The sequence below is a fragment of the Dermacentor silvarum genome, chromosome 1 (assembly GCF_013339745.2).
Source record: "Dermacentor silvarum isolate Dsil-2018 chromosome 1, BIME_Dsil_1.4, whole genome shotgun sequence".
NCBI lineage: Eukaryota > Metazoa > Arthropoda > Arachnida > Ixodida > Ixodidae > Dermacentor > Dermacentor silvarum.
In genome coordinates, this window is record NC_051154.1 from 91,776,929 (window position 1) to 91,791,122 (window position 14,194).

The 14,194-nt window shown below is 48.9% G+C and overlaps 1 protein-coding gene across 1 annotated transcript in view; it reads left to right on the forward strand.

The window, feature by feature from the left end:
• Positions 1 to 13,289, forward strand: part of LOC119432252 (PH domain leucine-rich repeat-containing protein phosphatase 1-like) — a 52,256-nt gene extending 38,967 nt beyond the window's left edge. The window contains exons 9-13 of the mRNA XM_049670852.1: positions 813 to 943; positions 3,678 to 3,821; positions 5,333 to 5,518; positions 7,879 to 8,114; positions 12,330 to 13,289. Coding sequence (XP_049526809.1) covers positions 813 to 943; positions 3,678 to 3,821; positions 5,333 to 5,518; positions 7,879 to 8,114; positions 12,330 to 12,928 — 1,296 coding nt within the window. The 3' untranslated portion in view covers positions 12,929 to 13,289. The remainder of the gene's footprint in view (positions 1 to 812; positions 944 to 3,677; positions 3,822 to 5,332; positions 5,519 to 7,878; positions 8,115 to 12,329) is intronic.
• Positions 13,290 to 14,194: the final 905 nt, after the last annotated feature.

Genomic DNA, 14,194 nt, shown 5'->3' on the forward strand with positions numbered 1-14,194 from the left:
GGAATAATGTAACGATTCTTTTCCAGTTTTATTCCTTTATGAACTTCGTCTGCGGCCTCAGCGCCGCACTTCCTCCGCTAGCGCCAGGAACGGTCAGTCTGGAGGTGTGGGTGTATAAGGATGGAACAAAATCGTAGCAAAAACAATCGGTACATTGAGCCGGCCCTGCGTTACACACATCTACCTATGTGCATAAGTAGCCACTAAATGTCGCGTTATACTGCACGTGCAGGTAAAACACCGCGAAGCGCTGCTCGCGGTGCAACCCTCCAGGGACGTAGTAGGGCGGCGTAAAATGAAGCTTCACAATACCGCGCGATAAAGCGTGTCTCGTCCCTCCTCATGAACTGACTATGCGTCCAATCGGAAGTTGCGGAAAGCGTCAATCGGAATCAGCTCGTGGGAATAGGGCAGTGCGACGGCACCTTCGATTTACGCCACAGTTCTACGCCACACAGGGGTTGGACGGAGAGCCGCGCTTCGTGGTGTCGCGGTCGCAATCAGATAAACTGGACGAATAAATTGACACCAGTTATTTAGGCCTACATGTTCATTTTGAAATGTAGAAACTCGTAACTTTTATGCCAATTCCCTCGAACTTTCCAACATAAACACGTGCCGTAAAAGTGTTCAAAGCTAAGAAGAAAAAAAGAAGCAATAAGAAAAAGACCTGTATACTAAAACAGCTGCGACGCATCACACCACGCTGCGGACGTTTACGGTCGAATAACCTTTTTACCTCCTCTCAAAGCTCTACAGTCGTTGTTGATGAATTCTTCAACGGTCACTCCACAAACAACGCGGCGTTGCAGGTGCTCGACGTGTCGTGCAACCTGCTGAGCAAAGTGACCCTCTCGTCACTCGTGTCCCCAAGCCTGCAACAGCTAGACATTTCGTGCAATCAAGCGCTGTTCGTCGATACGCAGGAGTTCCACGTCCTCTGGTAAGTGTGCACACGCCGGTGCTTCAACTAGATATATAGGGTGTCCCAGCTAACGTTAGCCAAGCTAGCTCAACGAAGAAAAAAAGAAAGCAAGAAAAGATTAAAAGAACATGGTGCAAGATACAATTTTAAGACCTACGGTGCTCGGTCGTCATACCTCTGACGACCAAACACCGTAGTTCTTATAATTGTATCTTGCACCATGTTCTTTTAATCTTTTCTTTTCTTCTTTTTTTTTCGTTGAACTAGCTTGGCTAATGTTAGCTGGGACACACGGTATACTTCGCCTTACAAATCACTACTGACGCGCACTTCACTTGTGTACGCGAGTTTTCGAAGTATAATATCGAAATGCGATTTACATTTTCAGCATCGATTAAAGAAAGCTGGTCATAATTGTTAGTCATGCACAGGAGCATCCGCATCCGAAATATCAAGAACTGGGCCAGTATTCACAGAACTGGTCTTACATAAGAACATTTCGTTTTTGCCCGGCGTTCGGGAGCCAGCCATACGTCATGACAGCGCGGCCAATCACGTAATGAGACTATCGCCGCGGCGACGACCTATCGCGAACGGCATTTACGTAAGAGAAGCTTTATGAAACCGTGCCCTGTTTATTGGGCGGAGATATACAACGTGAAAACCTGACGCGCACGTTGTTAGAGCATATGATTTCATAGCTCGAGTGTAAGAATGTCACATAATGCTGCAGGCAGAAAAACTTACGAGGGGTGATTATATTAATATTCATACCTTGGACTGCGCATCAAACACACGGACGAAGGGAAGGGCTAGACGACGCGAGCGCCTGTCCGTGTTTCGTGGGCAACCAAAAGCATGAATATGAATAGGTACCAACTCGCACAACTTTCAGTTCTTCGACTGATTATATTATTTCACCAAAAATCCTCCATCACGCGCTGATCAATGGCGGCCGAATGAGGGACGTGTTTTCGGCGTTGTGGTCCGCATGAGGACCACAACGCCGATAATTATATACCATCTCCTAAAGAGTAGTGACAGAAAAAATTTGTGTGTCGCTTATATTGCTTTTTAGATATATAGCTGTCCACTTCATATTTATGCGGTACGACGCCACAATTCCTCGAGGACGCCACAAATAATTAATTATCGAACATTTTATGCGACCTGTTTAAAACGCGTGCAAAGTGCAGCGCGGCTTTGAACGTGAAAAAGGAGACTATCAAATCACCGAAAGCGGAGGTGGCGGTCACGCGGTATCACAAACTCAAGAGCGCGCCAGTCACCGCGGTGCGGTGAATAATCGTGTCGCCGACACGCAGAACTCGTTCTCCTCAATGGCCCCGTCGAATGCTGAACAGACTCAAAGTTTTCGCCAGCACGGTCATAGGGTGTGTGTACGCGTGAGTGGCGTCTGGTGAATATATAGTCTCCCTTTTCACGTCTGTAGCCACGTTGCAGTTGGCGCGCGTTTTGAACTTGTCGCCTTAAAAGGCGTATAATTAATTATTTGTTGCGCTCTCAGGGATTGGGGGCTCCATAGCGTAATACTGGGTCAACAGCCATCCAACAAAGGAAAAAAAAAAAGAAGCACGACAATTATCTGTCAGTAGTCCTATGAAATTAGCGTCTTCGTTTGGCCTTCCTGGAAAGAGCGGCAGCGTATATTAAACTCAGTATGGGTGGGAAAAAAAAAACGTTCAGGAACAACTTTTACAGAGAGAGAGAGAGAGAGGGGGGGAGAGAGAAACGGCGGGCGGTAGGGGTGCAAATTGAGGAACAACAGAAAGTTGCACCGTCACTATTGCTATGAGCGATCAAAGTCGATGCTATACGCGCTGTTCTGTAGTCACAACGGCTTTATATTCGGCCAGTATACCCCTGCTATCATAACGACTGTGTTCCAAGAAGGCTTCCCAAAGCAAACAAAAGAGCACGCACACTCCCTCCGCACAGTACTACAAGCGCAGGTGACTCAGCGAATGGCTTCGCTAATGCATACACTGCGCCGTTGCCTATTATAGCCGGTCGCGATTTCGTTCGCGCACACGCGGTCGCTCGCCACTAGCGCGGAAGTACCGAGCGCCAGCCGGCGGCGGCGATGCGAGAGCCGTGCCAGGGTTGATTGGGGACGACCAACGCACGTTACCCCCCGGTTCCTGGCGGTCCGGACGTGCGTTTTTTTTTTCCCAGCCTTAACGACCACGACGCGTCGTAATCGCGCGTTTGTGTGCTGTGCGAATTTTCCTCGCAGAGTGGCACTTTCGCTCGAGGATGGGGAAAAAGAAACCCGGAAACGCGATGTCACGCTCGTATTATCCGGCGAGAAGCAAGCACACCAACCTCGACGAGGGCGAGTTGTGTGCGGCTCTTATGACCGACATCTCGAGACAGCTGTAATGCGTTGCGGCCTTCCTGATGTTTCGTTTCGTGTTTCGTTTGATGTTTCGTTTCCCACGCTCTCTGCTTAACGAGAAAGAAGACACTTCCTAGAGTGCACGAGAAGCTGTGCACGCCGTTAAATAAGGACAAATCCAAGTTCAAATAATTATAAAGGCTAACCTTTATCTCGCTTCGCCCTGGAAGCAGCTTTTTAAACCTAGCCGTCACGGCGTATTACGAAGGGCAATTTCGCCATTCTCCAATGCTATACGCCATCATCATGGCGACGCCTTGTGTGACGTGTTCTTGTATTGACAGAACTGTTTATCGTATATTATGTCGCCTGTGATATCGCTCTTGCATTCAGTTCCAGAAGAAATGTGTCCGTTGTGGACACGAAGTTCTCGGGTCGCTTGGCGCCGCCCTTCAAGTCCAACGGCCCTGGCCAAAGCTGCCTTGAAAGCCCCTTCTGGACGACCGGCTTTTCGGAAAGCCTCAAAGGACCAGCCAGGTAAGCCGGCACGACGAAAAAGGCGAACAAAATTATGTCCGCCAGTGACGACCTTGCTAGTTCCCCTTGCGAATGAATGCCACAAATTAGTTAGGTGGTCGGTCGCTAAACAATGTCATCTGCTACTGTTGCGCGCGGCACATGCTAAACATTTTCCTTTGTTGTTGTCTTTTTTATAATGTTATGATATTATGTCATATCTCGGTAGTTGTCGAGGTCGACTAAATAACAAATGAGCAGACAATGTTGAGGAAGATTTAAACGAGAATCCGAGGACATAGTGGGTGACCGATACAAGGCGAAGCGGAGGGCGGAACACATCAAAAACAGCTGGCGCGAGGTTGAAGTCTTGTCTCTGTATATATATTGAAATCTGGTCCTCAGAGGACCAGAATTTAAGTTAGCGAGGTACAAGCACCACTCTCACTGCATAGTCTCCCGAAACCAACTTCACATACCTAAACTTGCGGAGAGTATGACCGCTAAGCATTTCTCGTGGTTGAGCAGTGAATTATAGGGTTCGTTCAAGTGAATATGACATTGTTAAGAGCGATTTCGCACTACTTAGTTTGAGTCATTGCTAGTTTTATAATGCGCTGTGAAGCGATAGACTAATTCTTTAAGTAACCCTTCTTATTTCACTTAAGGAGTGTTACCATACTTGTTCAATATGTCTGATAACCGTCAGACATAAAGTTATTCTGGCAGTTCTTGCCCAGCATTGCGCTGCGGCTTCTGTCGATGTTGCAACTATGCAACTACACATTTTTACGAAGTTACGGCACGCTGACTGAAGTAGCACGCTTTCGTGTGATAGAGGTGTGTGATAGGAATTTAATTCGATCATTCGGTCGTTAAAGATACCTCTCCCATGGCTCCCAAGCATTCAAAGACCTGTATAGGCGCTCATTTGATTTTTCTGAGCGCATTTGTGGTGTGGATGCGCTCCAGGCTCGCAGATAACTGCAGGTTTACGGATGTAGAAGCATGGTCGGCTGTAATCACGGGTCATTTGTAATGCGATTAGCATTACAAATTAGCATTGACGGTGCTTAAGGCACTTTCCGGGGGCTGACAGTCGGTCGGTTGGTCTGGCTCTCTAACCGTTTTCCCGCGAACCCGGGTTACTGGGTAGTCTATGGTCGAATGGTAGCGCATCGGGTTGGCTGTGCTGAGGGAACAGGGCTTCGAAACCAACCGCCGGACCAACTTGGGTCACTAGATATGTGGCACTGTGCACCTATGTACCGCTCTTCAACGAACCCAGGCTGCATATACGTTTCGACGTTGGCAATACGGTGTGTCGCTACATTGGTCCAATGCTAATCGCACTAAGGCGGACATTCATTGTGAGATGGGCTCTGCCTGATTTTGCTTATGTCGTACTGAACACTACATATGGTTTGTACTAGATTGAGCTTATCCCGAACTGGAATCTCATAACACGCCGGCAGGACGGAATGCGTTAGGAACGTGTGCTACATGTGCCCACTGTGTGCCGCCCCTCGCAGGTTGTACATCAACCAGTGCACTCAGCCGAGCGGTCACACCGAGGTGCTGGCGGCCATCTTGGAGAGCCCACAGCGGCAGTTGCTTTCCACTGCAAAGGCGGCTGTCGCACAGCTCGTACGACAGGAGCGACGCTCAGCCGAATCTTCGGCAGTCTTCCTGCAAAACATCATACTCTCCACCTACAGGTAGCGTTCTCACTATACAGGCCCGCCTTCGGAGAATTGTGTCAGCCATAGTATAGCGTTGACCTTGGCCAGTTCAACCATTTAGCGTCTAAATTCCTCTAAACTGTTACAATAGTGAGTTTTAGTATAGCGTAAAACGCTCGCGTTAGCGTTAGCGTGCGACGCAACGCTAACGCGAAAAAAGGCTGCACTGCGCTGCACAAGGTAGTGTTTTAGAAGAGCGGAACGAAGCAAAACGCTAAGGCAAATACACTTGGGCGCCATCTCCAGGCGGATACAGCAAACATGAGCAAAGGTGTTCTCTATACCTTGTTACTCGGTAGCCTACTGCGCCGCTAATTATCGAGAACGTAAAGTATCGATTTCGTCTGCAAACAACGCCCATTTGTCAGTTTTCCTGTACAACATTCCTCATGCCGCTGTCGAAGCATCATCTTGCTGCTGGCTTCCCTGCCCTCGACACAAATCTAAAGCAAACACGAGCATTAGTGGGGAACGAATGAGCCGAACAGTGCAGGCCGACGACTCGATAGATCCGAAGCGGGCAGCTCTCCGATTTTTCTTTACTAAACTCAAACCTAAGACTCCCTCTTTACCACAGGCCATTAATCTCTGCAAGTCGCCATATTGCCGGTAATGACTGTTTAATCCATTCTCCCTGCTAATAGGAAAGGTTGAAGCGTCCGCTCCTCTCTCATTTTTTCTCTAATCCTTGTAAATACAGCTGAACAACAGAGGTCAGAGGGCCCCCTGCCTAAGCCCCTGCTGTATCTCTATAGCGTGTTTTCGTTTTATAAGCACCCTGTTACTTTATAGATATCTTTTAAAAGATTTCTTACTCCATCTTCCACCTCTAGAGTGCCCAGTATGTCCCACAAATCCTTTTGGATTACACTGTCATAGGCTCCCTTGATATCCAGAAAGGCAAGCCATAGGGGCCTGTGTTCCTTTTCTGCTATTTCAATACACTGTGTCAATGAGAACAGATTATCTTCTAACCTTCTTTGTTCTCGGAACCCATTTTGTAGTTCCCCCAGCACCTCCTCGCTCTCCACCCATGCCTGCAGTCTGTCATTTATAATCTGCATCACCACCCTGTAAACCACTGACGTCACTGTTATGGGACGGTAGTTGTTTATGTCGGCTTTGTCCCCCTTTCCCTTATATATCATGCTCATCCTGCTCAGTCTCCACCCGTCAGGGGCTTTACCGTCCAAATACACTTGGGCGCCATCTCCAGGCGGATACAGCAAACATGAGCAAAGTCTCTCGTTAAGCCTACTGCGCCGCTAATCGAGAACGTATATCGAAAACAACGCCCATTTGTCACCTGTACGACGCTGTCGAAGCATCATCACACAAATCTAAAGCAAACACGAGCATTAGTGGGGAACGAATGAGCCGAACAGTGCAGGCCGACGACTCGATATAGATCCGAAGCGGGCAGCTCTCACTTCGACTGGCGCCGCCATATTGCCGTACGTAAGGCTTCCCTTGCGTGCGTTAGCGTCCACCGCTAAATCCCGAAAATAGCGTACGTACGTAAGAGCTCCAGCACCGTTTACGTACAGAGCATGCGCAGTGTGGTGCACGCAACGCTAACGCTAACTCTTTGCGTTTGCTGCTTTACGCTATACTAAAACTTATATATCCTGCTCGCCTACTTTCATTGTCGTTCAGGGCACCAGCGGGTGCTAGACTAAAGAAAAAGTAAACGGTCACAGTGTTCATTAGTCTGATCTTGATGACACGAAGCGTTCAAGCTCCGACATGTACGCCTGTATAATGTCCGGGTGGCATCGGGATAAGCTGAAGCAACTTTTTATTACAGTGTTTGCTACCCAGCATCTCTCTTTTCCAGTCGTGAAACAAAAAGCAAGTAAGGAAATGTTATACTTCGCTAAACCCATTTAACCAAGCAACACTGGAACATGACTCGCTTTGAGGAGCACACGCGCGCAAATAAGGGTCGCCTCAGTCCAGTGCTACAGCTTGACAAATGTAGTTGCCATTTGCCAGAACACAACCAAATAGAGCAATAGCAAAAGGTTCTCCACCGACTGCCATGCACCGGCTACCACAACTCTGGTGTCACGAACACACGTGGAACCGAAGTGATGAACTCGGACAGGAGCATACAGGACATATTTTTTCTGGGATTGCTTTCAACAGCTGCCACTGTAAAACCAGAACTACAATGCATCTTTAGGGGCTGTAAATAATTTGTCATTATGTTTGGCTCTCCACGCGCTTGAGGCAACACCCCTCAGGTGAACAAAGAAGTGGCGAATCCTGCCAATAGGTGGGTTACATTACGCTCGCGAGTTCGCTAGAGACACCCTGTGCATGTGTTTCCGCAGGGCACTGGGCAGCAAGGCGTGCTGCCACCAGCTGAACATCCTGCTCTGCCACCTCGCTCCGGCAGACGTAAGCGCGGACGACACCGACGGGGCTGCGTACCTAATGACGGTCGCGCAGTGTGGCGGGGCCACGTGCCTGCTGGCACACGCCGACAAGCAGACGACCATTCTTTTTGAGGCGAGCGGCCAGAGCACACGATGCGTCGCCGACGACTGGGACGCTGCAGTTCAGGCAAGTACGCTTGAGGCACGCGGGCCTGGCCCGAGGCATTAATGTGGTGCAAAAGCCTTATGCTTCGACTGACCTTAGATCTACTAGCGCTTGCCTACTGAATTCATCAGTTGGACATGGCGTACGTCGTCCCTAAATAAGCATTTCAAGGCGTGTTATTTTGATTTTAAAAAATCAGCGTCGGCCCTAAATAAGCCCTTTGAAGGCGTCAGAGCTGCACACCAGGTGCGTAGATGTTTGAAAAAAAAAAAAAATTGTACGCACCTTTCCGCTGTATATAGTTATGAGCGGGGGTGTTACTTGAAGAAGAAAAAAAAATCAGTAAGTAGGCGGTAGCGAGGGGGGGGGGGGGGGGGGGGATGATGAGTGCTCTTCCCGGAATTTTTTTAGTGCGTGTGAGCCCAACAAAATGGGTCTCGAGCAGTCGGAAAGCTCACCACGAAATAAGTTCTGGCAAAGCTACTACAGAAACGTGTTTGAAGCGTCCTCTGTAGTGCCGCCACAGCGAACGCTGGACTTCACTATGGCGTATCAATGCGTCACTCACGCTTATCATCATAATCAACGCTATAGTTCTGCGAATTCGATAAAACAGGGAAAATGCGAACGCGAGCTTTCTCAGCGTGTTTGTGACAGTTCATTACGAGGGTGTTTTAGAATCACCGGCCAAACTGATTGTGTTGAAGCACCTAAGCCCACCATGCATTTGATACTCACGCGTATAGAAATACGCCTCGAAATACGAATCAAATAGCTAATGATATTCGATTCGTATTCCAAATTTCGAATATTCGCACAATCCTAGAAAATAATAAAAAAATTAAATTAATCTTCACAAAATACGCCTGACTGACATTCTAGACTTCACTACTTCGATCATAGCACCGTGATCACGTGTTTGAACAAGTGAAAGAGGCTTTGAAAGGTCAGCGTGCTGATGAAGACATCAACCCAGTGGTGGAAATCTACAAGTCTTTTCGTTCGTAACAACTGCTTGTCATCGGTTGGTCGCCTTCGCTAATATGCTCGCGTTTAGCATTGGCCAGCTCACATAGTTACGAATCGCTATATAGCGCACGAACGGTTTTATAAATGCGGGCCCGTGGCTCGCTGCACAAATTTGTCTTTCTCCATGGAACACCAAAGTTGGTGCATGCGCCACTGTATGATGTACGCTGGAAAGGAGGGTGAATATGTCGACAAAATGCTATAATGAATAACTTGTACATACGTTTGAAGTATTTAATCTTCGTATAACAAATTTTCATTTACTTACGAGATACCTTGGTATAACTAGCGAGCCGGTACTTACACTGGCTAACCTCCTTGTCTTTCCTTCCTTTTATGTCTCTCTCTCTCTTGGTATAACTAATGAAAAGGGAGTATGTAGCGTTGGCTGTTATTATACAGGGTGGGCAGCTATCACGCAGCACGATTTTAAAAAAAGAGGAACGGCGTTACGCGAAACAAACCTAGTGCGTATTGTTTCCAGTACGGTGGGGTAGCCGCCAGTAATTTTTTCGTTACTGAGATTTAATTAGGTAATTGTAATTATTATCTAACTCGAGAAGTACTGTCCTAATTATCAAAGTGTCAATGAGAAAGTTGTAGAGCAACATGAAAAAACTACCGATACAGCTTTCTGTTGCTCAATACGTGCTTGAGCACTGCACGGGCTCGGGCTTACCCGAAAGCCCGGCCCGGCCCGTGGGCCCGGCCGGGCCGGGTAGAGCAGTTTTTTCACGGGCTCGGGCCGGGCTCGGGCACGGCGTGTGCTTTTTGACCCGGGGCCGGGCCGGGCTCGGGCTTTCTGGTGGTGCGCATGTAACGTGCAGCGAGTTATTCTCGGGCGTATCAACTCTGAAAAACATGTATTTTTCGGTCTCGAGCCGGGTTCGGGCCGGTTTCGAGCCGGGCTCGGGCCGGGCTCGGGCCTAAGGTAAAGGGGTGGCGGGCCGGGCCGGGCGGGTAACGTAGATTATTTCCGGGCCCGGGCCGGGCCCGGGTCTCGCCATAAAAGTTTTGATCGGGCTCGGGCGGGCCGCCCAATGTAAAAACGGGCCCGGGCCGGGCCCGGGCTGCAAAAATCGGCCCGTGCAGTGCTCTAATACGTGCTACATAAATGCGTTCTTCCGAGTGTGAAAGAAGCCCGCGAATACGCGCAGAATTGCCGCGCGACTGGCCGCTCGAGGGACTTCGCGTGTATTCGCGGGCTCCTTTCACACTCGGAAAAACACATTTATGTAGCCCGTATTGAGCAACAGAAAGCTGTATCGGGAGTTTTTCATGTTGCTATACAACTTTCTCATTGACACTTTGATAATTAGGACAGCACTTCTCGAGTTAATTAATTATATTTACCTAATTAAATCTCAGTAACGAAAAAATTACTGGCGGCAACTCCACTGTACTGGAAACAATATACACTAGGTTTGCTTCGCGTAACGCCTTTCATCTTTTTTTTTAAAAATCGTGCTGCGTGATAGCTGGGACAACCTATATAGGCCGCATTCAAGAAAACTAGTGTAGCAGCCGCCGAGCCTAAAAAGCAAACCTTACGAAAAATTGTCCGCTCTGGCCGTCATGTGCCGCAGCAACGATAGCAAAAGAAGAAAAAGAAAAAAGGAGCTTTGAGAAAACAGTTTCGCTTTTTTATGAGAAAATCTTCCCGTTTACAAGGATTACTTATTAGGGTTAAGGCACGCGTTCATCATCTGCCTTGATCAGTCGCGTTATTCAGCACGAATTGCTTCCAATTTACATGCGTAACTGTTTAACTTGAATTTACCACCCGCCACGGTGGCTCAATCGGCCAAGGCGTTGCGCTGCTGAACACGAGATCGCGGGATCGAGTCCCGGCAGCGGCGGCCGCATTTCGATGGAGGCGAAATGCAAAAACGCCAGTGCGCTTGCGTTGCAGTGCACGTTAAGCAACCCCAGGTGGTCAAAATTAATCCGGAGTCCGCCACTACGGCGTGACTCATAATGAGAACTGGTTTTGGCACGTAAAACCTCAGAAATAAGAGAGAGAGAGAGAGAACGAGAAGGGAAAGGTATATATATATAGGGAGGTTAACCAAGGACGTGCCCGGTTGGCTACCCTACGCTTGGGGAGAGGGAAAGGGGAAGAATAAATAAGGAGCGAGAATACGAAAAAAAAAACACATAAAGAGTCAGTTATTCACACAGTCAGTCGCAGAGGAAGGTCCACTGTCACAAGCGCTTATATAGTCCAGTCTCCTTCAAGAACTGAAGAAGAGCTTTTGTGGCCTTTCGCATGCAGGAATGCGTAGGCCATGGTCCCAGAATCTTTTCCTCTGACCGCACTCTGCTATCTAACATGCTGAGTTGAGCTTGAAGAATCCGTCGTTGAGCGTCAAAAGCTGGGCAATGACACAGAAGGTGCTCTAGCGTCTCATCGCAGCCGCACAAATTGCATGCCGCACTGTTAGTCATTCCTATTACGAATGAATAGGAATTTGTAAATGCGACGCCCAACCACACGCGACACAGTAAAGTTGCTTCACCACGGGAGAGTCCAAGTGGCAGGGGAAGTCGCAATTTAGGGTCGAGAGAATGGAAGCGTGAGTTGCCTGAAACCTGGTGAATTCCATCTTTGAAGTGTGATGTGGCAAGCAAGTGATTGAAGTTGCCGCGCAGCGTCCGTTCTTGAGAGTGGTATAGGTACTCGCTGATGTTTTTGATGAGCCGAGCTTGCAGCTTCATCGGCGCTGTCGTTGCCAACAATTCCGCAGTGGCTCGGCAACCACTGAAATACGATGTCGTGTCCTTTCTCAATCGCGTGGTGATGAGCTTGTCTTATTTCGTACACTAGCTGTTCGTGTAACCCGTGACGTAGGGCAAACTGCAGAGTTTGTAGTGCTGCTTTCGAATCGCAGAAAATGGCCCAGCGATTTGGTGGTTGCTGGAGCACGAAATAAGAACCTGAATTTACCTATAACCTCGGTGATTGCCATAAATCGCTCAAACAACGGTGAAATCGCAGTCGGCCTCACTGAAGTTAGAGTAACTGAGATTTGTGCGTGCGTGCGTGTCTGTGTTGCTTGAATAAAGATCTTTGTTAATCGATATCTTTCTGCAACTGATTTGCAGTTGAACAAGCTTGTTCGTAGCTTGTTCGACAGCAAGTCTGCGCAAATAACGCCGTGCAATGCCGCCTAGACTCATTGATTGTGCCACTGGGACGCGCTGCAGGAAGGCTTCCAGACGCACGCCAGCTCGTCGTGGCCGTCGACGGCGCGAGGGCCGCCTCCGTGCGAGCTGCCGTCGCCCAGCATCCGGCACGTGACGCTGCGCCCGGACGACCGACTCGTGGTGCTCTCGACGGCCGCGCTGGGCGACGCTCTGGCACCCGAGGCGGCACTCGCCGAGGCCCTGGACGCCCCCAACCCGATGGCGGCCGCCAAGCGGCTCAACCAGGCCGTCGCGTCGCTCGTCAGCGACGGCGGCACCTGCGTCATCGCCATCGGCCTGCAGCAGGCGTCGGCGGCAGTGGCCGCGGGGGGCCCCGGAAAGAGCGTCCACTTCCGCATCACCACCGACATCGACGACGAGCAGGCGGACGAGGCCGAGGCCTACAAGGCCTGGGAGTACATGCTCGCCCAGAACCACAAGATGCTATTCAACCGAGAGCTCGAGACGCTGCACCGGACCTTGGCCAAGGGCAAGGCGGCTAGGCACGCGACCGTCCCGGACGGTGCCGGCGCGGCAGCCTCCGGTACGGCCAGGCTGGGCTCCAAGAAGAAGCGCTATTGCTACGGCCAGGCCGGCGAGCCGCTGCCGTCCAGTGTGGCTTAATAAGCGCTCTGCGCACACACGGCTGCAGCTTGAAGGAAGCCGCCGGACAACGCACATGTGTCGAGCTCATGGTGCATTGCCGCGCTACACACAGTGAGCTACCGCACACATTAGTGCTGTCGGACAACAAAAGACATGTGTGGTGACCGCCTACATGAGTAACCATTATAGCAGCAGTGAAATGAATATTGCGCCAGATATTCCAAAGACTTCAATGATACATCGCAGTCCGCAATGATGTGTTCGATGGCAGTTGTAACCTATACGTACTCTGCCACACTGTGAACCAAGTCGCGGAACTGTATTGTGCAGTATACCGACGAGTGTTCCAACATTGAAATAAAGTTTGCTTTGTACATTTCTGCAGCCTATCTTTATGTCCAACGGCTCAGTTAAATACTTTCTATCGAAAAAATGTACGGCACAGGCCACCATCGCGAGCTGCTAACACGTGATACACGTTAATGAATTTTCATTTCATTGAGTCCTATCGACAAAGTCTACGCTTATAAAAAGGCTTATAACAATAATAATAATAATAATAATAATAATAATAACTGATGGGCAGCTATATATATATATATATATATATATATATATATATATATATATATATATATATGCATATTCGCGCATTCTTTCTTTTCCGGTCTGATCAAACTGCAAAGTGAGAAAGACGTTCTGGCGTGATTACCTTGCGGGAGCGCGTAGCCCCCGGGTTAACATTGGAGCTCCAGATTTTCGGTTAATCTATCCGAATAACACATTGGTCGTAAACTTGATTTTGATGCAATTTGTCAAAGCTTGATATAAAATTAACAGTAAAAAAAAGTGAACTCTAAGCAAGAAGTCTGCACCACTTACGGTGGGCTTCACAATATTTATATTCTCCCTGTCGCACACTGATTGAAAGTCACAGCCAAGACAGTGCCGCAAGGGAGGCGATGCACCGCGCGAAATACGCGTCGCGCGAGCCGCGAACGACGAACAGGACCTACTAAACTGACCTCTCCCGCTGCTTTCAGAGTCGTTGCACAGCAAACAGCTGATAAATATAGCTCAAACAGGCCATATCGAGTTTCTCTACGGCGGAAAAGATTGGGCCAGATAGAAGAGCGGGTGTTGCAACATCGCAGCCTAACGAGGAGGCGCTTTTATGATTCTTTCGTCTCGTTCCGAATCATTTCGCGTCGTGGTGAACTTTCGCGCGCTACGTATGACCAAACATCTCAGCCATTTTAATATATATCATAGATATAACGCTCC